The 26,122-nt window shown below is 36.8% G+C and overlaps 1 protein-coding gene across 3 annotated transcripts in view; it reads right to left on the bottom strand.

The window, feature by feature from the left end:
- ANKRD28 (ankyrin repeat domain 28) overlaps positions 1-26,122 on the bottom strand; it is a 124,856-nt gene that overhangs the window by 48,907 nt on the left and 49,827 nt on the right. For 2 of the 3 annotated variants that reach the window (XM_075745880.1, XM_010309689.2), the window contains exon 3: positions 8,150-8,228. The exons of the other annotated variant lie outside the window; for it this stretch is intronic. In XM_075745880.1, the coding sequence (XP_075601995.1) occupies positions 8,150-8,228 (79 nt within the window). The remainder of the gene's footprint in view (positions 1-8,149; positions 8,229-26,122) is intronic. 3 annotated transcript variants of the gene reach the window in all.

Here is a 26,122-nt window from a genome sequence, read left to right as displayed (position 1 = left end):
GGAATAAAGACAAAAAGACACTGTGCAAAAGGTTTTCTCAGTGGTAAATTAATCAAACTTGCTAGGACTAAAGGAAAAAAAAATCTGAAAGATTTTGTTGTTTCTGGTAAGAAAATCAGCATTAGCTAAAGAAACACCTAAGGAATTTTGAAGTGATATCTAAAAGTAACATGGTCCTTTCAAAAGAACAAAATCAACACAACATCATCTGCTCCCCAACCCCTAAGTGATCTTCCACCCAAAGAAGTAAGAAAGCCTAGATCCAGTACATCCCATAGTTAAATTAGTGTAATGTGTAGACAGTAAAATAAATGAACTTTCCAAATGCACAAAAAATTTGTATATTCTGACAAAGGAAAAAACAAAGTTGACTTTTGACAAAAGAAATAAGTCCATCAGAGACTTAGATAAGAAAGAACAACCAAGTTGGTTTCCCCTCCCACCTGAACAAACAACTCTTAGAGGAGTTCCAAAATTGAAATTAGATTGAAAGACAAAGTTTTTAAGTAATAATCAGAATAATCGCACTACCAAAAAATGCATATGCACTATTAATGTGGGAATCGGAAGATCTATAGCTCTAGATAATTTAAAATATTATTTTCTTTAACCTAACAGACATACATCCCCCTTAAATTTCCCCAAGAATACATGCTGCCAAGAATGACTTAAATTTCATAAAACAGCTTCTCCAGCCTTGTATCTGAGGACATAATCCCCCTCTAGGCTGTTCTTTACTCCCCAGCACAAGATTTGGGGAAAATGTTCCCGTTCTTCCCTCTCCCTTCAGATGCTCCATGAGACAAAAAGCTCCCTCAAACCTATCATACTCCTTCCATGCAACAGCAAGGAAGTTTACAGCCTTCATCCTCTGAGGGAAAGCTCTACTCCACATCATTGCAAATAAACATTAGAAAGTGTATTACATCTTTACCAAATATCTTTTGCTTAAAGATGATTTGCTTCACGGTTTGCTTAAAGACAGTTTGAACACATATGTGTATATAATTCCCTGTACAACACTACCAATGCAATATTATCTCTGTGAAGCTCAACCGGCTGACGTGTTAACCAGGGCGTTTCTCAAATTTCAAATGCCTTCAAATGCCAGTTATGCAGCAGTTTGCTCTTTCAAAACACATTGCAGGGTACCTCAATCCCCAATTTGTTAAAAAACAAAAAAAACCAAACCACAAACAAAAAAGACCCCCAGCACACTGCATCTTTCAGACTTCAGGGGCCTGGTCTTAACATGTGTATTAAAACTGCTCAAATATTTTATTTATTAAATGTAAAACTTCTTACATTTCAATCCTTTTAATGCCATAGAGACTGCAGGAAAAGGATTTGGGGGCTTGCCAGAGATATCAAGTACAATACTGCAACGCAAATACCCATCATCTTTGCTTGAACTTAAGAACTGACTATGTAAATGACACTCCCCTAAAACTGCACCTTCCAAATAAACCAACTTATTCTTCCACGTTGTTGCACTAAACCGAAATATTAAACAAGATCTTCCCTTTCATCACCAACTTTGCTAGCACAGCCTAGTAAGTTACACATCTAGGCAAATATGAAATTAGGATTTTTGCTCTGCAAAAAGACGGGGGGGGGGGGGAGGGAAAGGAGAAGTATTATATATTTTTGTTCCCTCCTCCATGAATCTTACAGTTCATTTTGCAAAGTTGCGTTCACAAGACTGACAATTAGAAAGACATGCTTTATTTAATAAAACTAGTACAGAAGCTACTGAAAAAACTCAGTCATGCTTACTTTTTGCAAATTTATGTTCCAATAGACACATTTTCCAACTGGATACATGCACTGATTTACAGAACAATCCTGGAAGCTTTACTTGCATCAGTCCATATCTGGCAATTGCACATTTAAACGTGCTATTAGCTACCAATACCTGGACGTACGTTTCTGCAATCCAGTTGCTACTTCATCGGTGTCAATATCCTTGCATTTGAGTAAGAGCTAGCATCTCCAACATCTCTTGAAGAGATAGGCAATGAATGCCTGGGCAGGAAATGCTGCAAGGAACAGTCACACACTTCCTCCTTCCTCCACAAAATGCCATATAACTACATACAGCCATGTCTCAGCAAATCACCTCCACGTTCCTCTCCTAAGAACTTCTGCTGTGACTCTCTTCTGGAGCTACTCTGCACCAGAATTCTTCCTATTTGTAAATGTCCTCGGAAGACCAATGAATGCAGCAGCTACATTACTTATGCGTCACTAGTTGGAAATAGATTCAGAAAAGAAATACAACAGAACTGACAAGACATTTTCATCTTTGCTCACAGCACTGACTTAAGTACTTGAATTGCCTTCCACTGTTCTGTTTGCAGTCTCTATTTTTAGACTGTCAAGGACGGTATTTTCCTTTGTTATTGTACAAGATGTGTTAGCAATTGAACAATATCATAATATCAGCAAATAAAGCAAAAGTGTTTTTATTCATATATATAATACAGACACCTGATGTTCAGTATTTGAAGCTCTAAAATGTTTGTTTAGAAGTAAAAGACATAAATGAGATCTTTAGGTTGCATTTAAAAAAAAGCTAACAAACTTTATCTTAACAACTAGTATACTGAAATAATTTTAGGAATGATCTTTGTAGAAATTAGGAAGATCCCAGGTATTAATCACTAGGAATAACCAGCAGTCCTACTGCAATTAGATTGAACGTAATTATTTTCTTAAGGGTTAGTATTAGCGTCAGAAGTTTTTCCTTTTTAAATGATCCACTTTTATCTAGAGATGACTGCGGAAGTATTTAAAGTGGCAAGCAAAAATTCTCAGACTACACTGGAGAACGAACAGATGGAGAAGAAAACTTTTCCTTAGATAGAAAAATATGTGAACATTCAAGAGGAGATACAGAAAAAAATATGAAGCAAAATAAGATTTAAGATATGAATTGGAGCAATCAGTAATAGAAGTCTAGGGTAATTTCCTATTGAAAACTTGTATACTTGGAAAACTATTGCTGCAAAAATAATGAATAGGACCTTATTGAGAGAAAGCTTCTTCCAATTTATAAGCTAAGTGCATAGCAGAGGATCTACAGAATAGTGGAAAAAAATAATCTGAGAGGAACACAACTGGAATATCTTTTGACCAGCCACAATGATGTTTCAACAACAGTTTTTTATTGTTAAAAACAAACAAACAAACCAACACAAAAAAACCCACATGGAGATACACTGGTCACAAAAGGTAGGAAAACCACAAACAAGTCAAAGCTATCCTCCAGAACTTGGCTGCTTTGTCAATATAAGAAGTCCATTTCCTTTCACAACTTCATAGTTTCTGCCACATCTCAGCCACTACCTCCTCGAGCTTCAGAAAGCAGCATGAAGTTCTTGGACTTCTTGAGCTACTGAACACTTCTACCTTTTCATAAATCAGCTTCATTTTCTCCCTCAAAGGGCATCAGAGCTACTTTTTTCCACAGCAACTCACCGTTACTGCTGCCAGAGGGAAGTTAAGACAGCTCAAAAAAGGAAACAGCGGCCAACATCACTGTCAAAAGAGAAGGAAGTGGCCGAAATCTACAACCAGTGTAAAAGGCCCCTGTGAAATGCCTTCGGCATGTAGGTACATCTGCAATCCAAGCAAAGGGAGCTTTGTGCGGCTGATATTTTTGCAGTGATAGCCTTCCAAGAGCTAAACTGTGGGACTGTCATTGCACGGACTTTTAATACTTGCATAGCTTCAGAATTACATGAAAGAAATGCAGGCAGAATGGAGTAACGTTGGAGGGTCTTTACTATCCTCCAAAATCTGTTATTACTGGAACGATCATTTCCCAGCGTCAGCACAAATCTTACATTTTCCAGCTGACCCAGAGGAAAGCACAACAAAAACTTGCAGGCTGCCAAACTTTAATGAGATTGAGTTTGACTGCACACTCATGTACGCTGAGCTCCATGCAGTGAAAATTTCAGGTTAAAAATACTAACACCATTTCTGTTTGTAAGTAACAATGCAATATAGTAACGAAATCTATTCAAAAGAAAACAACAGATAATAGAGATGTTTATTTTCATGAATTACCCTGATTTCAGTGAAAGCAATGATACTTTGCATGGTATTTTAAAGAAAACACATGAAAAAAGTTACTAATCAAAAGAACACATTCTGGGATCACGCTAATCTGTCCTGCTCCTCACATGCCACTTGCCTGCCTGCAGAATAGACTCTGATGGCATTTTAAAAAGTGTAGGAAAAACAGAAAGAATGATTTTTTTATAAAGCAAGAAGCCTCCCCAGAACAGTTCACATGCAGGACTTAAGTGAAAGAAGGGTTTGGGTTTTTTTAATCAGGACTTCTTGGAGAGAACAAGAAGTTGGACATTCCATTAAGACTTAATTATTTTACTTTTCTACTTCTCAGTAGTTTGCCATCAACTATTTACACAATTAAAGTCAGTGCAATTATGCAAAGGTGACAGATGTATTTGTGCATGAATTGTACACACATTATAAAAATACAGCTGTGATTGGTGTTACGACTCTTCAGAGTAATACAAAAAAAGAAAACGCTTCCAAAATCAGGACTCTCAAGTGACTAAACCATAAACTTTTGTTCCATCATTCTGTGTACTATGAACAACTGTCTTTATGCTTCTCTCTTATTTACTGTTCACCTCCTCACCAAACAAATTTAGGAATGGTAATTGCTTATCTAGCTACAGTCTAACAATCAGAGATGATCTGAATATGTAGACTTCCACAGACCATAGGGATACAACAATTTGCTAGCAAGATGTTCGCATCCTCAGGGGACCAGTTTATTAGCATTCAGTAAAGCACTGTCTCAAGATAGTTGCCAAAAGGCAACCTAAATGTCCAGCCCCCAAACTGAAGTCACTGAAACAATTTTCTTTGTTGTTCAGAGTCTGTATCCAAACCATCACCTTCAGGTCCCTTGCCCAGGTGAAAGACTATGATAGGAGAGGTCACAGAGCAACCTTGAAGCTTGGTGGAAAAGTACCTCAAGAATTCAAAAACTAAGTAAGTATGCTTGTAAGACTGAAGAAAACTTATTCCAGAAAAGTCTGCAAACAGGCTGAATAGGTTACATCTTCAGAATGTGCAAGATGGGTTGCTTAGGTCTTTAGCAGAGTAATATAAACATATTGTAACAGTAACGTATGATCCAAAATACATACTTGAAAGCAACGTGGATCTCCTGAAGGGGGATGCATAAGACGTTCCAATCAAAAACCCCTATGTCTAGGTAACATATGAAACACACTTTAACTAAGAATAGAGAATAACGAGAAAGAATCAGGTAAGAGCCACTGAGTAGTGGAAAGATTAATACTAACTTCAGTAATTTTGAGGTCTAGTTTGATGAAAGAAAAAAAAGTCAAAGCAGACTGTCTTTGTAGGATAGCTTGCACAGAAGGAAAACTGCTAAAGTGGTTCCTAGTAACATTCCAGCAAAACTACATTAGAGGACATTACAAGTTGCAAAACCAAGCTCTCACAAGGTGCGAAAAGCTAGGATGAAAGTAGTCTATGCTACTTAATTCAATCCCTTGTGCAAATATATTACAACAGGTCAATTAAAGCCACATACAAAAAACTTTTACATACAAATTTACTACACAGAGGAGATAGTTTGAATAAATAATGCTTCTGAACAACAATTTTCTCATTGTTCAAAAAGAGGTCTAGCAACACTGCAAGTGTTCTTCAAACCTGGCTGTAACAGATGTTCTTTATTTGCTCCCTAATGCTCATCTATTATGACAAAATGTAACATTATACATCTGTCTCAAAGGAGAGATTTGATTTCCGGCTGAAACACAGTAGATGAATTTTCCGTATCTTTATGAAATGGAGAGGATAAATACACTTAACCTCTGTTCCCCATCATCCAATTAAGAGAGTCAGAAGAAAAATCTTGGCTTGTGCATTTTGAGACACCTAGACCTGATTTCTCAGAGAAGTAGCTGGTGCAGAACTTCAGATACAGCTGTGAGTGCTCACACTTCACAAACCACAAAGATTCCAAATTCTACATTCAGAAGTGAGGAAGACTAACTAAATTGGTGTCTACTTTTTAGAGTCTGGTTTAAGCTGCTTGCCTAAAACCACAGCTTGCAAGCAGGTAATATACAGATTAGTGCCCAAGTACAGCACAGCCTTTCAAACTGAACAGCCGAAACATGCAGGCATCACTTTCTCATCCTGCAATTAATGCCACACTTCACTTTACAAATGCATCAACAACTGGCATCTGTGCCTTCTTCACTGTACTTGTACCACCCCAGTTCCTTCCCAGCGCAGCCCCTCCCGGTGAAATTCATGAGGCTGTGCTTCTACAGCAAGGCACCCACATGTAAGTGAAGTCCACGGCATAGCACACTAGCACAACAAGGTTAGACTGATATTGCCTATACATTCCACAGCCTTCAATTTTGCAACTCTTTAATGTGTTGTTTTGTGTAAGTAAACGTTTATTTAATGAAAATCAAGATTATCTAAGACATATCAATGCCTCCCAGTCTTCCTGAACAATCCGCAGACACAGCAGCAACCTACAACCTCTCCTCCACGCGACAGCTCAACTTTGGACTCCTCGTGCAGCCCTAACTCTTAGTTCTTCACTCCCCTCCTTTGTTTTTCAATTTTTCTTATACGTATCCCCAGGCTATGTGCCCAAATAGCATGACTAACCTTTTTACCCCTATTGCCACCCCCCCCAATCAGCATCTTGTTTCATTAATATCTGAACTAGGATCTCACTCTTTCCATAAGCCCTTTGCCCGAGAGAGATTTTCTTCAGTCACAGTTCTGGTTCACCCAAAACAGCCAGAAGCTTCGCTCCCAGTAGCAGCTGACTACAACTTTGCGAAGTTTAGAACAAGTTTAGTTGTTTTGGGGTTTTGTGTGGTTTTGTTTTAATCATTGTGAAAACCCAAACAAAAAGAAATATCCTTGCCAAATCCAAGATCCCTTTTCAGAATAAAACGGGTCATAATATATTTTCAAGAGTCACCAGAACTTGTTTTGTTCGGGGGTTTTTTTGTTTGTTTGTTTTCTTGATAGGGAAAACCAGCACCTTTCTCAGCAACACAGGTGAACTTCTCTGGACAAATTATCACTATAGAGTATTTCCATGAGAAATATGTTTTTAAAATATACATGATGTGATATTAATTAATTATAAGTATACATAATTATATAAAGAGAGTACATATAATATATATAATGAGAAGATTATATCTTGCTAAATTATAACAAATTAAATTGTGCCTGGCAATTTCAATCAAAAGTCTGGAAGTGACTTCTACAGTCTTAAAAATTTGTTATTAAAGGTTGATAGGGAGGGGGTGTGTGTGTGGGTGGTGGAAATAGCCAGTTTTGCACAGGTATGCCATTAAGAAGACTAAAGATTAAAGTAGTTCTATGGGACTGTTACAAGTTTTAATGTTTCTATTTAACCTTAGAAGTCCATATCATGAATTCAGCCTCAAGTTACCTGATGGGTAGATTTGTCCAAGATAAAATTCAATCCAGTATCTCAGTCATCAAGTTTTGCTTTCAGGTTTTTGGTTTAGTTTCTTGGTTTTCTACTTTTTTTTTTTTTTTTTTTAAAGACAGAAGTATACTGTTTTACAGAACTTGCACTTTGTCTTAACAGAAAAAAAGACACAAGACTAAGATTTTCAACTGATCCTAATTATATTCTGTGCATCTAAGCCAACAGCAAAGGATACTTAAAAATAATAATCAACTCCGGATGCCATCTTCTTCATTCCACTTTAATTGTTTTTCTGAAGGCTATCTCAGAAGCAAAGCAAAATGCTGCTAACGTCTACCTATAACATATACACTATTACTTTTTTAAACTAGGGTTAAACTACCTAAAGCTGATCAAGCCACAAATAAAAAATAGCCATAACTGAGAAATCTTTCTACAAAGAAATATTTTAGAGCAGAACTACACAGTATTACAACACTGATAAATCTGGAACCCAAAATTTCAGTATAAACATCTTTAATTTCTAGTACATTACATATCTCAATAAAAGCTACACAGACTAAGAGGTACATAAATATTTCTTTGGATGTGCATAGAGTTATTTTTTTTTCCATTAACAGGAACAGAACATACCAGATAAAATAAGTAGTTCAATAATTTCTGCATCTCCCAGATAGGCAGCAGCATGTAAAGGGGTCCTTTTCTCATTATCCTGTGATAAGAGGGGGGAAAAAAGGTTTTATTTAAAATAAAAAAGTATGGTTTAGCATTCTGTATGAGTTATGAAAAAACACTGCATAAAAGTGCATCTTCCAAATATTGTACATTTTATATTTTAGAAAACATAATTACTCTAAAGATGGTAGTCACATTTACTAAGACAAGCATGCTTCTCCCTAAGGAACTCTTAATACCTACATAGTCAACTAGTGTTTCCCTAGCATACACAGATTGACAGATGCTCATCACATCTTTAGATTAACCCATCAGTTAGAAATCACCATTCACTTGTCTCCAGAGATGGGAACTTGAGGCTGTCCTACACAGTTAAAAACAGTGTGTCATTTTCATATGCAACAATCAGTGAGAAACAGTTTCTTTGAAAAGTTTAATGTTAGTTTCAGCAGTTATTTTTTAAATAGAAAATAGAAAAGAAGCTGGTGTGAGTAGGGGCAAAAATACTGAAATCCATTGTCAACTGTTTTGTTTACTGTAACTAAGCAAAGAGAAGGTAGAGGTGCAATTTATTTTGCAGAAAACAATTTTGATTAGTTCAGGCTGATCTAAGGTCCTTTAGAAGGTGCAAATGAGAGAACTTACTTAGCCGTACATAATATATACTGATGAAAAGTCACTTTTGAAAGACTAGCACAAAATATTTCTCAACTCTTTCAGGCTCAGTGCCAATTTCCCTGCACCAGTTTATAGCTTAATCAAAAAAATAACATCACTTTCACATAACAGTGAGTGACAAAAATGACCAAGCACCAACCAATTTGCTCTCTGAGGGAAGGCCGCTGAGAAATCAGAAAAGAGACGGATTATCAGTTGGTATCCTGGTTCTGGCCTCAGCTCTGCTCAGATGTCTTGATCTTTTCAGTAGAGTTTCAAACTCATCAAGGGTGAGGGATCAAGATTATAAGCAGCAAGAAATTTTAAGTCGTAAGACATTTTTCTACTAATTCAACTGTTGTGTCACAACTATGGTAAAATTAACGCACATTTTAATTGACAATTTATTGTGAAAAACGTTCCTCTCCCTTGCCAAAATAACCTTATTTGGTGAAGCCCTACTTGAGAGCTAGTAGCATACAAGAAGAAAATTAAAGTTCATGGCCAGAGAGATCTGATAGCAAAACTAGAGCTGAGACCCAAGAAGTCACTTCTAAAACATAAAAGACAATTTCAGAACTTAGAACATTCAAATCCCCCCCCCAACACAAACCCCTCACTCAGAACAACCTACTCCCTGTTTAGTTCCTGCTAAGAAAAAGTCAGTTACAGGCACCATCTTATCAATGTTTCCTAACATAGTTTTTTTAATTACACACAAGTAATTCCAAACTGAGCAGTGCAAACCTGACATTGATGCATCCTGAATAAGGAATCAATACTACTTATCACTAATACCACAGAATGCCTCACAGTACTCAATTGCAGATTGCACATTTATGACAGAGATGACAGCCCCTGACATGGAGGGGAGCTTACCATCTTGGGGGGTTGGGGGGGGAATAAATACAGACAGACAAAAAGCACAAGGGAAAAAGTAATACACATATTAAATTTGCTTCCCCAGCCCAAAGGCAGTAAAGAGCAGCCAACAATGAAAATCAGTTTTCATTCCTCCAGTCTGGAGGAACAGAGGTACTATAGCTAGCTAATATTTTGCAACCTCATTTAAGCCTTTTTGATAATGCTAAAGGGCCTATAACCTACAGTTTAAGGAACACAGGAAAATGACTATGATATTATCCTGTCTGCAATTTCATTGTAGACTTAAAGAAAAAAAAAAAAAATAAATAAACTGTTGAGCATCCTGAAACCACCAAGATACAAACATGAAAGCAGCTCAAACACAAGCAATGTTTCCACTCCAGCACTCCTATGTTTCCAAGCTGTGTTTTTCCAGTCATGCAAATATTTCAGTTTTGTTGCTCTGAAGCTGACTGAAAATATGCAAAACCCAACTTCCAGTTCTGCAGCAGGGAGTACGAACTGGGAGGGTATGTATGCAAAGGGCTGGTGGAAACTTCCCTGCTCGACAGCACCAGGGCAGCCCTGCTGGAACGCTCACAGCTTGTCGTCTTCTGGGCCAGCTCCAGAACTTGGTATTTGAAGAATCCCAAGCCCCGGGGTCTCCATCAACCACAAGTATTCTGCATGCTGAGGGTGCTTTGGCAGAAGCCCTGAGGGGTTCCCCCGCTCCCTAGTTTCACAGCTGGCACTTTTTGATCCTTCCAAACATTTTTTTTTTTTGTAATTTAACTTTTCTGTGAGAAAGTTTTTTGGTTCAGTATATAAAAACCTGCTTTCAGAACTTCTTACAAAAGCAGAAATGCTGCATTCAGCAAACTCTCATCAGTATGCAAAAGTCTTTGCTTCCATTAAAAGAAAATTCTAATTTTGCTCCATCTGAAGTCTTAAATTTTGTTGGTGAATTTTAATAAATGAAACCTGAGTAAAATTAAAGAGAATTCTGTATTTTAAATGCTGGTAAAATACTGCTATACAGATCAGCTACTTTTTTGTTAAAAAACAGTAATCACTTGCTGAACAAATTTCATCTGCAAATAGGAACTACTGCATATAAAGCATTACAGTAAATAAGACTAACCAAGCTTTCAGTTTTAACAAGCAACTTTGGAAGCACACATCTTGCAGCACTGATATATCATACTAATATAAACACTGGCCGTAATGGGTTCCTTTAATTGATAAACTTAAGTGACACTACAAGAAACATTTCAAGAGAGAAGGGTGTTTGTATATAGAAGTCACTGTTACGCAGACTGTAAAAATCTAACACTGTTGGTACTACTTAATTCCAAACATCACAGTATTACTGCAGTACTGGCAACACAAAAAAGCAAGTGTTGTGCCATCTTCATTTTCCAACTGCAAAATCTGCAAGGCAAATGGGACTATTACACCTCTAAATCGGCTGTAATCTTAGCATTTAGGCAGGTTTTACACTGTTGAAAGAGAATGTTGGTATTCTAGTAGAAACAACAAAGAAATTTATATTCCTAATAAGAAACTCCAAAGTTTAATTCCAGATATTGGAAACTAAAAAGGAATAAAAGGGCTCAGTCCTTAAGGAATCAGTTTTCAGGATGACAGTTCTGTGTCACAAAAACTCCAACATCATATTTATCTGTGCCTTTGGATTGCGTTACATAAAAAAAACCCCATATAATCCTTCAACTCGCAGTACTTCCATTTTTCAAGTTTCCCAAACGTTTCACCTACACATGAGTTTCTATAAGGATTACAACATGAGCAATAAATAGGAGAAGGCCTTATGACTCTGTTAAAATCAGTTTTGGAATAAAGTGAGAGGGATAGTGGTGCTGCACTGGAACAGGTTGCCCTCAGAAGTGGTAGACACCCCATCCCTGGAAACACTCCAGGTCAGGCTGGACGGGGCTCTGAGAAACCTGATCTAGTTGAAGATGTCCCTGCTCATTGCGGGGCGGGGGGTTGGACTAGATGGCTTTTAAAGGTTCCTTCCAACCCAAACTATTCTGTGATTCTACAAGCTTCTTCATAACTCCCCTCTACTTTACCAATCCTAGAACAAGGGTAATGCCACCTTTGTTTTATCTTAAGCATAGGCTTTAGTCTTGCTAGTTATTTCATGGATCAAAACTTCTTCAATGGACAAATCTATGGCTGATTTAAACATGCAGCATTCAAATCCACCTCTTTTTAAAGTAGTAAGTATTCTTTGAGATATAACAATTTATTCCACGTTTGGGTTCTCTCTCAGCAATTGACTTTGAATAACTATATCTAACTACAGAGAGTTTTAAGGAGCTAGATGCCTTAAAGGCAGATCTCTGGTATTCTGTACGTATCCAGTAAGACTGCCATATCCTGACTACGGCTTCCCCAGGAGTACAACTTCAATACAACTTCAATTTGCCTTTCAAATAGTTCAACATCTACTGATTCGAAATCTTTGAATTAAAGTATTTTTCTGGAAAAGCATGAATGCAACTTCCCCCTTCAAAAAAACTCCTCTTCATGTTATCTGCTCTTCAAAACCAAATTTTGCAATAACACTTTAAAATACTCTCATTATTTCATGATCACACTTACAAAATTTCATTTAATAGGTGTTTTCTGCTGTATCACTTGTCAGCTGTCTGCTTCAATACCATCTGTTCCTGGCAGAAATCAACCCCAAATACACAATCATAAATCTTGAAAGAATTTCAATTCCTACATACCCTGTAATATCTTTAATAAACATCTCCTGTAAGTGAAACTATTTTTAAATCTAACACTTCACTTAGTTTGTTTTCCAGTTAGGTTAGAGAGATGCGACTATTCAACCAGTATGAACTGTAAATCCTGTGTTCACAGATAATGTATAAGAACACAGTAACAAAAAATATCCTATTCTTTGACAGTGTCCATCACCACAGAGGTCTCTCCCAGTGTGAAGTCCGAGTGCTACACTTGAGTCACTAGAACACTGAATTTTGCCTGCACATTTTGCTACAGTTTTAGAACTATCATTTTGTAAGGTAGAATAACTGTCTACTCTAAGTAATTTTATTTTGTTCCTCCACACTAAAAAGAATACATTTAAAGTATTTGGCTTTTACATTCCAACTTTAAACTTCACAAAAGTATAGTTCAGGTACAGAATTCTATAACTGAGGCCACTAACTCTTTGGAAGTATGTCCAACCACAAAGTGGTATCTTAAAAACACATAACTTAAGTAGAACTTGAAAATTAGTTGCATTATTGTCAACTGAAAGCAGAAGAAAAGATTAAGTATTAGGCTTTCAAAACTCCTAAATCTGTGACTAATTAATCTCATATCCCTATCTTGAGTGTATTTAATCTTCTAATTTTTTTTATTTTTCCCCAGTATTTAACTCAATTCTCAGAACTTCACATTGTCAAAAGTGTAACAAATTTCTAACTGATTTTGGCTAATATTTTTAGAAGCAGATCCCTATTTTCTCACCATATTTCAAATTTAAGATGCATCTACATTACAGTGAACAAGGCTAACAAGTTACAATAATGGTCTTCTGCATGCTTAAAAACAGGAGGAAAGCATGCCATTAACCACAAAAATACTACATATTACATAGCTAACCACAAAGTATCCTTTGAAGGCAGATGATAGGTACATCATAGTTGAAATGACTAGATTTGTCATGCTGACTCCCATTAATTTCTTGAAGTAATGCTCATGCTACTATTTGCATGAACACTTGTACTGTATTTGGAAGAAACATCTTTTGAAAGCCCAGCATTAAACTTCCACCGAGAAGACTTTATCACTACGCATTATGTTTCAGGACATATCCTCTTCATGCCATCTAAATATTAGGACAGAGAAAATCTAGACTACCAAGCAATCACAAAAATACTGAGGAGGAATCTTTGCCCTCTTGCTCATTATGACAGCAGTAACCCATGACTCCGCAGACCTTGTCTTGTAGGAGAAAAGACATGTCTTTAGTAACGAGGGTCACTTCAGGCATAATCTGCCAAATCCCAGTGTTGTTTCTAGTTAAGATCTTCAGTATCAATTTAATAGTGCATGCTCTTTGACTGGATTCTAGATAACAATAATAAAAACTGTCATGCTGTGGATTAAACCAGTAAAATGATTTACTTTGTGAGTGCCACTGTAGTTTGTGGAGACCCGAAAAAAAAAAAGGAAAAAAAAGAGATGGCAATGGTAGGTATACAGTAGAAACTAAAAGGTAAGTCAGAAGAGAAGTAAGTTTGTACAGAAAAAACATTTATATATATTATAGTGACATATTATATTGGGATATCCACTTATATTCAACCACCTCTTCTTAAAAACTCTTTTTTAAAAACAAATAAGATAGTTCAGTTGTAATTTTCTAGTATTTTTGTTTTTAAGTAACATTTGGAAATACCTTTAATAAAAATTGCGCAAGTAATATCAAGAGTTCAAGTTACATGAGCAAACATCAGATGTCAAGTCCAAAAGGCAATCTGGTCTTTAATATTGGCACTCAGTAAAACAACTTGACAGGAATGGGATAGGAGAAAATCTGGTGGTTTAACTTTTACTGAATCCCAAACTTTAATGTCCATAGCAACTTAGGGAAGTGTAATTTTGAATGCAAGTTGATACTACAATACAAAAAAGACTGGCAAAAAAGGAAACTGAAGTTCAGTGCAATTCATATTGTTAAATAACACTATTCTGGACATCTTTCCATAAAATTAACTCTTCAAGTGCTAGCTGTCTTATGTCACAAGCATTAGGCACAAAACTTGATTCAGGTGTAACTGTTTGAAGCCCTGTCCACTTAAAACAGTGGCACCAAAACAAAGATGCACAAAAATAAAAAGAAGCGAGTCACAGTTAGTGCAAGGAACAGCTACCGAACTTCAACTCCAGCTCTGATTACGATTGCTGGACCCCAAAGCCAGCTAAGCTCTCAGAGAACAAGAGTAAAAATTTCTCATTTAAAGATGTACGCTCAAAAAATGCAAGTGATTTTGATGTGATTAAGATGGTTAAACAGTGAGATTCAGTTCATGAGCATGTCTTGTTTTCTAGAAGGCCTTTCTGAAGTACTAAATCTTCAAAATATTGAGTTTTACTAAGAAAACAGACAAAATATTGTAGAATAGAGGGTGTTTCTTTTTTTCATTTGGTTTCAGAAGACCTTTATTTTTGTCTGCCAATGACAAAAGCTAATGAAGTTAAATTTCCTACTTTCGTTAGAAGTTACATTACTCTTAAAAGTCAAAAATTGTCAATAACAATGCATATAAGGACAAAAGGGCTTGAGGTATTCTGGTAGACATTGCATCCTTATTTCTCACAACTAAAGAGGAACAGAGCAAGAAGACTTTTTGACTTGTAGTCAAGTATTTCAAGAGAGATATTTTGAAATAACCAAACATCTGTGTATTTTTCCACTTCCAAATAAATAAAATCAAAACCATGTCTCTTCGATTTTTTTTTTTTTTTGAAAGTACTGAGTCGGGGTGCTTTTTAAAAATACACGTCTTCTCATACCCTTTAACCTCTATGTTCCATGCAGGTTTTATAATGTTGCTATCACTGTTAGAATTCTCACTAGTCAGGTTTTCAAATTCATGTACAGACAAGTACAGCTTGTAAGAAAAGCTGAACCTAGGTCTTTATCCTATAAAAATGTCTGCAGAACTTCTTTTGCCCAAATCATAAAGACTAGGATTCCTTCTGAGTGAACTCAAGCATCCATTTAGGCATCGGATAACGACCTGAATAACTGAGCAGGTTTTGTGAGCTGCTCCCTTTCACTGGAAGTTCCAACATCAAGAATTTGGTCCCATTTATCACTAATAAAGACTACTGAATTCTTGCCCAATACATGGAAGGAATAAACAGCTATTCTCTACCCTTTGATAAGAGCAACTTGATCTCACAGTACAGCTGAGACGTTTTGGATGTATTTTCCTTCCTTTAACTCAGGAATTAAAATAGAGCAACTTTTAGGGCCAGGACTATTTGTTAATATACTAGATCATTGCGGGGAGGAGACAGCAAACCACCCCATCATTAAAATTACAACATACCCACCCACAAACCTCCACAGCATTCAAAACTATCCTATATTATAAAAAAAAAAAAAAAAAAAGATGCAGTACTATTTCATTAAATACTTTCCCTTGGCTTTACCCTTCCCAAATGTCAAGTATATGATTTGTAAACATTTACCTGGTACGTATGGCAGAAATAAACCCCCAGCTTTTAATCTGAATGCAGTTGCTGATAAGAAATAATGATAAATAACACTGAAATTATTTTTGAAAAAAATATAGCTGTCTGTTAAAACAATGGACTTTCCACAATTAGAGTACAGTGATGTGGAGCACATTACGTAACCCAGCCTGCACTCGCAGAGCAGGCTGAACGAGGGACAGTGACTGCCTCGTCTTACTCTGTCATCTATCTGTAATATGTGAGGACACAAATAAGAAAATATGCCAAGAGAGAGAACAGTACAATACAGGCTCTGTTTTTGCTCCAGTGAAAGATCACACCACACTAGGTAAGGTATGCACATCTCCATCCCAGTTTAAATCCACTACATTATGTTCAGGCCAATGACGCTTTTGTTCAGAAAAGCTGGGGTTTCTGCCTTTTTCATTGCAAAGGCTAGCACTAGAATGACAACCCCATACGTGTCTGATGTAAATCAGGTATCCGTCTCACTAATTGCATTGTCTTGGTGATGGGAAAAACGTGGGTTTCAGGTTGTGTGTTTAATGTTAGCACCTCTTCCTGGAGCAAGCTAAAACATTTTGCTTGTGCATGTTAAGTTAAATGCCTTCATAAAGTAAGGTCATCTAGCTGCAATATGCAGTAGTCTTTCTGTTAAGAGACCCTTGCACTATTCTGAACATTTAACTCAAAGCAGCATACAACACAGTCTATGCTAATACAGAGACAAATTGTTATGCAAGAAAATTCAGCAGAATATATCTATTCTTAAGAATGAAAATGAGAGTCAAAAAACCCTCCACCCAACATTAAGTGTCTGCAACAGGAAATGAAAAGTCCCCACATTGATTACAACAGAAACCCAACAGAAAGCCTCTGCTAGCAAGGATCAAAACTCCTCCAAAAGTGCTGGTAGCCTTACGATCAAAGTACTTTATTTGCACTATTCCTTAGGCTAAGTGGATAGGGGATAAGCTTAGAAGATAACAGTCATCATATGAAGAACTAGCAGTGACTAAAGCAAGACATTTGCACTCCTTTGAGACAGTAAGTCAGCGTCATGTAATTTACGTTACCATAATTACATATATACATATGTATATAACTGGTATTTCATGCAAATAAAACTGAAATTAAACTAATGATCCGGGAGGATGACAATAAAGTAGGACTTTATTAAAGACTGAAAAGAGAACATAATTCTACTGGTTTGGAAGACGGGAAGGTACAGGTTGGTATCACAGGACTGAGGAAATTCCCCTCAAACTTCATATTCCAGACAGACATTGTATCTGAACTTTTGGGGCATACTCTTCAGCAAGGACTCGGAGATCCTGCGTTGCAATGAACTTCCAGTTCATTTGTCCTCAGACCTGACACTAGAATGAGCCTTTCCAGGCCCTACAGCCACCTACTGACAGTCAATGAGAGCCCTCTCCCATGGGCATTGATAGGATAGCCCTCCCTACAACACATAGCAAGCAAACAAGAAACTCTTTCTTTTCCCAATTTTTAATATACATCCCATCCTTTATCAGAGTAATTTAAGGAACTTAAAAGGTGTATCTACCTTGTATAAAGCCTGTGTGCAAGGGCCAAACTGGACAAAGGAAATGATGGTGTTGACTGATAGTGTATTAGATATTTCACGGTAGATATGTAAGATAGTTTTAACCACTTGCAAAGTGAAGAAAATTGTCTTGTTCAAAGGTGTGTTGCACATGCATAAAGAGGTTTCACCCAGAAAGTTACTGCAAATAATCAGTGAATTCAAATCCTATCTTGCTATTATCAGCACTGCATTCTTTAAGGACTGTGTTCATGTTGGAAGTTAATGCACATTAACTCTACTGAGCTTTTTTCTTCTCTCTGCTCTTTCAGTGGGGATGTTCTGTTCTCAAATACCAATCCTCTGCGTGACAGGCACAGCAACTGCCAGGAGTAACCCCAGTAAGCTCTAACTATTCAAGACCTTGCCTCTAGCTTGTTGTGTAAAACCAGCAGGAAACGCAAAACTTCAATTACGCTTTGAAGGTTACAATCTTAAGCAATCATCACTAAAAGTAATATGGCAAATCAGACATGATGTATAAAATCATTATCACTAAGAATCATGTGGAGACTCAAACACAAAATTCTTGAAACACATTTAAATTTTATCTAATCATTCATGGTTCTCTGCATCAATGCCAATTTTTCAATGTTAAAGAAATAACAATGACCGAAACAAAATCTGTCTGTCAAATCCCCAATTACTGTAAAACAAATTCAGTGTACGGCCAATACGGTAAAAACACTGCCACGCAGACGTCCAAGCTTGTTTGCCCAGTTTAGCAAACAGTATAACCATATTAGCATAGTACTAGGCGAGCTTACTAGACCTGATGAGAAGGAGTATATAGTAGCCCGAGTAGCACACCACACTAATATTTATTCATACTAAATCTCTAAAGAATATTTTTCATTACCTCTACAAGGCAGCACCATGCCATGTAAGCACGTTCTTCTTTTCAGAGAGTCCCACCCTTTGCAATGGTATCTTTTTTGAGAGCTACTGTCCACAGAATCCACTGTACCAAGTAGCAATTTGCTGATGTTAGTTAAAGGTTTGTTTGTATCACTCTAATAAGAGTGATAACTCAATACATCTGAAAATCTCATTTGCAAAGGCTAAATACAGTCTAATCAACATGAAGCAAGGAATTATTCCTCTTTGGACTGGCAAGGTTCTCTTAATGAGAGTTTCGATTCTGAAGAAAAATGCCTAATTATACAGATTTGTATTTCAAACATTCTGAATCTGTTTCTACACCAGAAGAGGAACTCAACACCATTTGGATGCATTTTATATTGAGGCTGAAAAACATGATTCACTCTAAACCACTAAAAAGGAAATAAGATCTGATTATTCATTACAGATGATATGCTTGAAAAACATTCCACACTAATGAACAGGAAATCCACAACTTTAAAGTTAGTAACAGTAAACGACTGCTATGTTATGAATTTAAATCTTCTTTAAGTAGCTGGTGGATACTCCTTACAATATACAACTTGCAGCAAGTCTCCACAACACTCGGAAGAATTAAGTCTCCAAAGTTCTCCGTTTCTGGGATCAGTCAGGCTTCAGATCCACCAATCAGACAGCCTCGTATCAGATCCTTTAGAAGTGGAAGAAGGTTTCCTGTAGGAAAAGCTTCCCTACGTTCCCTGCAGCAAAGTTTCTTCTTATCCCTTCAGATACATAACATGAATATTTGCGTTTGAAAGAACTGACTTAATTCTTTACCAATGTAACCCCTGGACATTCCCATACAGTAGTGCTGAACTCTATCTACTCCCTTAAAAACACTTCATTAAAATTTGAGCATGTTTAGTGGCAAGATGTTTTACGAGCTAACTTTGTATCTTGTTAATAAAACACCACACACATCTGCCTGTGTTATTCACATAATGCCCTTCTAAAAAGCAACTTCTAGACCTTCTTGCACGCAAGATACTTCAGTACCATATTAAAACTGATGCATGGCTTTAACTTCTGAGCAGGTAGAACCTGCTCCTCTCTGCACAGGACCACATTCTCCCCAAAATAGGATTCTTCACAGAATTCTCCTGCTATTCTTCAGATGTACAGAAATTTCAATGAAGTGAACACTTTATGAAGCAGGAGAGTCTCATGACTCATCATTTCATGAAGCTGCTCACACAGGAAATGGGGGTTCCTGTTTGTGGTGGAAACATTAAGAAAGTTTAGTACAGATACTATCTAGAAGCAGAAAGCAATATAGTGCATTGACATTTAACAAAAGTCCAAGCAAAAGTTTAAGGAGAAAGAAACATCTTGCTCTCATTCTACAGCTGTATTTTATTAGAAGTCTGTGGGCACCAGGACAGAGACGATGAATGCTGCCATTAGTCTCTGAGGTCATATACTATTTTCTTCTCTCCCATAGACATGAAAAATATATTTACATACACCTCATGCAAAATGAAAACATACCAAATTAAATAAAGCCATTAACTATTTAAAATGCCTCTAATTACAAAATCTCTCTCAATTCTTATTAGAGATGTGTTCTGAGTAAGAGATAGGTATATTTATTGTTCTTTAGATGGGTAACACAAGTCCTTCAATAAGCAGTTAGCAGTGGAAGCGCCTGAAGGCACACTCTGCTTGTTTTGTGATTTATGCCCATCCTGACTTGACCTGCTCTGTGCGAGGTCTCACTGCCCCCCACTTGCCCAACACAAGATCTCTCAGACTCTACTCTGGCACCCGAAGCTGGTTTCCAGGCCAGGCAGGAGCTTCTGCACTGAATCATGCCCTGTGTTTCCCAGCGGTGGCCATTTTTTTTTTTTTTTAAACTGGAGAGATTCTCATTATTAGTATTTGTTTATACAGGAACATTTTATTTTGTCCCTGTCCTCCTACAGTTATTTCAAAGGACTGTTCTCACTGTCAATTCATTATATACTTACTGTCATTGGCATTAAACTACCCTGTTTTTTTAAAAAATATATATACACACACTCTCACATTTTATATATAACTTGTATGTGTATATATACAGGCACATACATGTACGTATGTGTCACTTCAATATGCAGTTCTTATTTGCAGGAAAACTCACAATGAGTCACTGTGCTTAATAATCCAAAGGATGAAACTGAATTAAAATAACTTGTACCAAACTCTAAGTTATAACTCATCCTATGCTCTCATCATATTGAAAAGTCTTGCAAACTAACAAATATCTGTAATTTTATCCCCAAATCTGCTACGCTCTAAATTGGAAACAAAAACAGATTACAAATAACGTTCAACCAAGCAGAAACCTTCCTAATGGGAAAAAACCCAAAACCCAACAACTCCAAAGTTGAACAGAATTTGGAAAATTAGCAAGCAGTTTTAAAACAATTTTTTGTCTGGATCTGATTGATAAAACCTGAAGCTATAAATCTTAAGAATCACACCAGCTGTAACTAGCACATTATAAAAGACGGAAAATGCATTCTAAATCTCTCTGAGAAAAAAAAAGTTCTCAATAGCAGAAAAATGCAAGTATTTCCATGTACTTTATTAATACATCAAAAGTCACCATTTTTCACTAAATACTTCTTCGCTATGATTAGAGTCTCAAGATATTACAACATTTTTTGAGAGAACATCTTAAATTTCAGATTGTTTTTAATAGGTCTAAATTGTGCACTCCTCCAAGATATTATTACAACTACACATTCACATTGTCAGTCTCTTTACAATGTCACCTTATCAAATGCTTGTCTGCAATTGGAAATTAGCAAAAGACCCAATTAAAAAAAGTGACTGATACTTTTAAAAAAGAAAAACGTACACCGAAGTGAAACTCTCTAGCAATGACCACAACTAAGAAAGGAAAAGTTCATACCCTGACCTATTAAGATAGGAACTAAACAAATAAATAAATTGTGCTCTTCTGAATATTTTATGGATGCCTTTTTAATTCCTCCCTCACATTCCAATCAGCAAGCCAGAAGTTAAGAGCACTGCCTGCACAGTCTGTCCTGCCAGGGAATACAATAAGATGCTGCTCCACAGTACCAAATACATTAGTGCAAGCTTTTGTTGCCAACAAAAAAAAGTCCTTCATGCAAATAGTCTACATTGCCGGCAGGAACCTGACAAAGTTACCAACACTGGGTCAGATGCATGCCGGGGACAGACTAGATAGCAAACCCATCATCTCTCACCTCTTCAGGAACACAGCTTGAAGAGTTAAAAACCATGTACTGTTCCTGCTTACCCTTTGCTATGTTATGCTAGCTTTTAACTACTATTTGTTCTCACCAGTTTAGACACAAAAGCCACACAGTAGCTTTGCTCCGACTGCCAGAAGCTTTGTCTAGAAACAAGAGGTGTTATAGATTAATTGGCCTGGAAAATTATTTCCCTGCAAGCATACTCTGGGTAGGCCAAAGCACGAACCATTACAAAACATCACAACCCTTTTTTATGATCAATGGTCACAGTATTCCCGAAGTGGAAGGGAGCATGATTTGGTCATTCCCATTGCTGTTATCTGGCCCATGCAAATCTCTGTGCAAAACTGTCAAAGTTTTCCCCGCTGTTTTCAAAACTATTTCCATTCACTGTTAAAAACAGCCTCCCTGAACACCTTCCCACCCCGTCCCCGCCAAGCACAGAAACATGGTATTGCAGATGACCCACTGCTATTTGAAAAGCATCATTAACCTGCTCCAAGTGACTTCTTCCAGTTGTCCCAACCAGCAAATTCTTAAATTACAAAAGGCATCAATAACAAGAGGCATAACTCAAACACTTTATGCATAGAAATGAATGCAGAAAGGTTTTTAGAAGCATAGATATGTCAAACTAAAGTCAATTTACATTTGTAGTTGCATGCATGCATGCTTTTTATTAAACAAAAAAATCTACATTAGTCATTGGTAAAATAATTGGCTACAGAACAATAATGAACATGAAGGTAAAAAACACACCTAAAGATTATTTTACCTCATTATACATTATAGGTTTTTTTAGTTGTTTTTAAGCAAGTCTATATTTACATTACGTGAAGTTCTTTGACAGATGTTTCAATGTAATTCCTGAATTAGACAGCAATTACAGTTTTCCACATAATGACATATATAAAAATGTTTTTAATGTATGAAATAGGTACAGAATTTATTTGTATGATCATAATGTTGAACGCTACTATATTTTGTAGAATGTTCCATATTTCAGCCAAGTAATTCAGGCTTTCTTGTTCTACACTGCACTCTCAAGTCTGCAGAAAAACAAGTTACCCCACAGTTCAACTCACGAGGTTAAGGATAAAGATGAAAGACAGGACACCATATATTTACTATCTATTTTTACTATTTAACCTCTTTTACGACTTTGCTGACCAATACCAGCATCACAAAGAATCTTTCTTGGCTTGTAAACTATGCTTTAATTTTCATTACTCATTCCTAAATTACTAGAATATTTGAGACCCTTGATAATCTAGTTCTCCTGGTACCCAGGGCCAATGCTGTATGAGAAGTCTTGACTTGTCACTAGACTAACAAATCGATTTTCTTCCTCTTTCAGTATATGCAATGACCTGCAGAGTAGGATAAATTGAAAAATCAACAGGAAATCAAGTAAGATGTCATATCTTACCCTAGAACAACATCCAGCAACATTGTCCTAGTATGCAAATAACACTAAGAAGTAGTTATGCAAACCCATGTTTGGGAGGACTGGGAATGGAGCCCACATCTCTACTGCAACAGTCATCCACGCAGCAACCCTATTGCTCAAAATAAGAGTCAGATACATACACTTAGCCCTCCTATTTGCACACTTAGCCCTCCTATTTGCACCCAGCATTTTGGTGCTACCAAATCACACCCCTTGTCAGTCCCAGGAAAAAAACTTGGGATTTATGGGCAAGACTTCATTGCTGTCTAATACAGGTGGGGGGTAGGGAAGGCTGACAAGATTGCTTGCTTCTATGGTTTTTTGGGGTTTGGTGGTTTTTTTTTTCCTTTCTTCCCAAAACAGTTGCACAGGTGAGCTTGTATTTTATTTTTTGGTTACTTACTATAGAAAAGAGCCATTAAATTAAGAGCTGTGCTGAATGGCAAGTAGTCCAGAATAGAAACCATACAGATAACCTTGATTGCTACAGTCCTCAGTACAGTATGTGGAATTTCATTTTCCTGTCTTATGTTTTCTGTTGGGAAAAACCCAACCAACTCACATGTAAAGCACCTTTAAAATATGTTTCATAGTTAAAATCTATTTTATTCTCACAAAGCACAATGAGCAGTAAGATGCAGGTGTTCAATATTTAAGTCACTTATCACACACGTCAATATCACTATATTAAATAGGAGCAGTGAGGACTTTTGAACATTGGGAGAGATCTGTGTGATTTTGGGATTCTTCCAAAGAAAGCGCTTGTTTGGCTTTAGCGTGAGAAGAGCAAGGGGCACACTGACACCAGTTCCAGAGAGGATCAGATGTTTATTCCCTCGGCTAAGATCAAGTGCAATCGGGTTATAAAAACTGCATATTGGGTTACCTGAAGTATCACTTTTCATGGCAAGAAATACTATCCTAATAGGTCTAGGAGGAGGAAAAACGGTTCTGATTTTGAACAATCATTTCAGTAATCGGATCTGCAACCTTTAAATAATTTTTGACAGTGAGCTGGTATTCCCTCCACAAAATTGTATTGTTAACGAATAGCTGAGATGATATATTCCATTTTCATGATCTTTTAAACTGAACACACATCATAAAAGTTTCAGTTCCAAACAGAAATGGCATGGTTTGCAACAATGATAGGCCTCCAAATCTTAAAAAAAACCAACAAAAACAACAAACAAATCCTGGTTTATAAAAGGCAATGCTGAAATCATTTAGTTAGCTAAAACTAAAGTACATAAAATTCAAATCAGCCATACTAATCTAATCAGCAAGAGCAGGAAATGTTGAGGATCGCCATTAACTAATAAAGAGATATTAAATGTGTCAGTTATTACACAAGATTTTCCTTACTGCCAAATCTCAAAAGCTCAGGATGGTACCAAGAAGTATTTTTTTAAAAAACATATATATATACACAAACACACACAGTGCATAGCAAGAGCCATGCATACAACAGAGACTGTGTCAGGTTTCACATAGGTGATGTGTGTGAAGCCTGATTCATGAAACAAGCAGCTACAGTTTCTCAAGCTTTCTTGGGGAAGGGGAGGGAGAAGCAACCCCTTCCCCTCCCTTTTTTCCATTAACTGGAGCCTCAAGAGACTTCACCTTCCAAACAATACATTTGAACAAAGTTCCTATAAATCAGTTTTGTCTATAAAAAAGCTGTGCATTTCCAACTTCCAGAGAAGGTAAGCCTTTTTGAACCAGTGTAAGCAGCTAGGGATACACTCAATTTGCTCTTTTTTTCCCACAAAAGTTTACAACTACAGAGTGGAATACAACATATTCTTTCTAAATCCAGACTGAGCCTGTGACTCAAGAAGGCTGGTGTGGCATGAACAGAGAACAACCTTCTTCCTGAAAAAGCCCGTTTGCCATCAGTACATCATCCCACTATCGCACACAACAACTCATGTTATAAAAGGCCACCCATCTCAGAATCTTTCTCAATATAACACTATGGTAGAAGATATCATCTATTTTAGGAATAATGCTGTAATACAACGCAACCTGAGTGCAATCTTTAGATAATACCATAATATCAAACAGTTACCACAGCCTAGCCTTGGGAAGCCAAATATACAGACTCAACTCACTTAGCTTTATAAGAGTATTAAGCCAATTGTGATTCATGTTAAAGATAACATACTCCAAAAGTAAAGAGGTAAATGAAGCTGGATGATAACAGAAGGAAGAAAAACCACCCACGTTCCATCAAGACACTAACAACTTTCCTAGATGAATGTCACTGTCACAACATAGACCTACAAAAGCTCTATCTTCAGTTGACTTCTGGGCAAAATTAATTTGCAGAACCTGCCAGGTCTCTAGTTACAGAGTCCAACCTGTGCTCAGGGGAAGGGACGAAGGAAAGAATCTCAACTATTAGAATACAAACTGCAAAATAATTAGTTGCTCTTGAGAGGGGGAAATGATTCTGCAGAGGCATTAGAGGGAATGACTCTGGAATTCAAACAACTGTACTGTAGCACTTGGATAGTGAAGTGGAAAAAAAAATCCAACATATACACTGGTCTAATACAATCCACAACGGTCAAAACGGTTTATCATGATCCTTCTCTTTATTAGGAAATACACGTAACCACTTCATTTTCTTCGCGTTTTCCCTCCTTTCCACACCAATTTATAACACACAACTAAGATGACAACTTTGTATCTAGACTTTGCAGGGATATATTATCTCCAGCCAAATACATACAGCAAACAAAAAACACAAGGAAAGTAACAAAACACACACATAGTCAGACACAAAGAAAAATCCACATTTACTTCAATTCTGCCAAACAATGGGAGAATTTATATGCTTGTTTAGTCCCAACAAGTGGGACTAAAAGTGTTTTAAGGGATACATGTGAATGTAATATTAAATACTGCAGTAGGACTACAAGTGCCATGGTAGGAAGGAGTGGTCACGTGTGATAAGCATTTGC

The sequence above is a fragment of the Balearica regulorum genome, chromosome 2, assembly GCF_011004875.1.
Source record: "Balearica regulorum gibbericeps isolate bBalReg1 chromosome 2, bBalReg1.pri, whole genome shotgun sequence".
Classification (NCBI taxonomy): domain Eukaryota; kingdom Metazoa; phylum Chordata; class Aves; order Gruiformes; family Gruidae; genus Balearica; species Balearica regulorum.
This window is presented reverse-complemented; position numbering and strand designations above follow the sequence as displayed.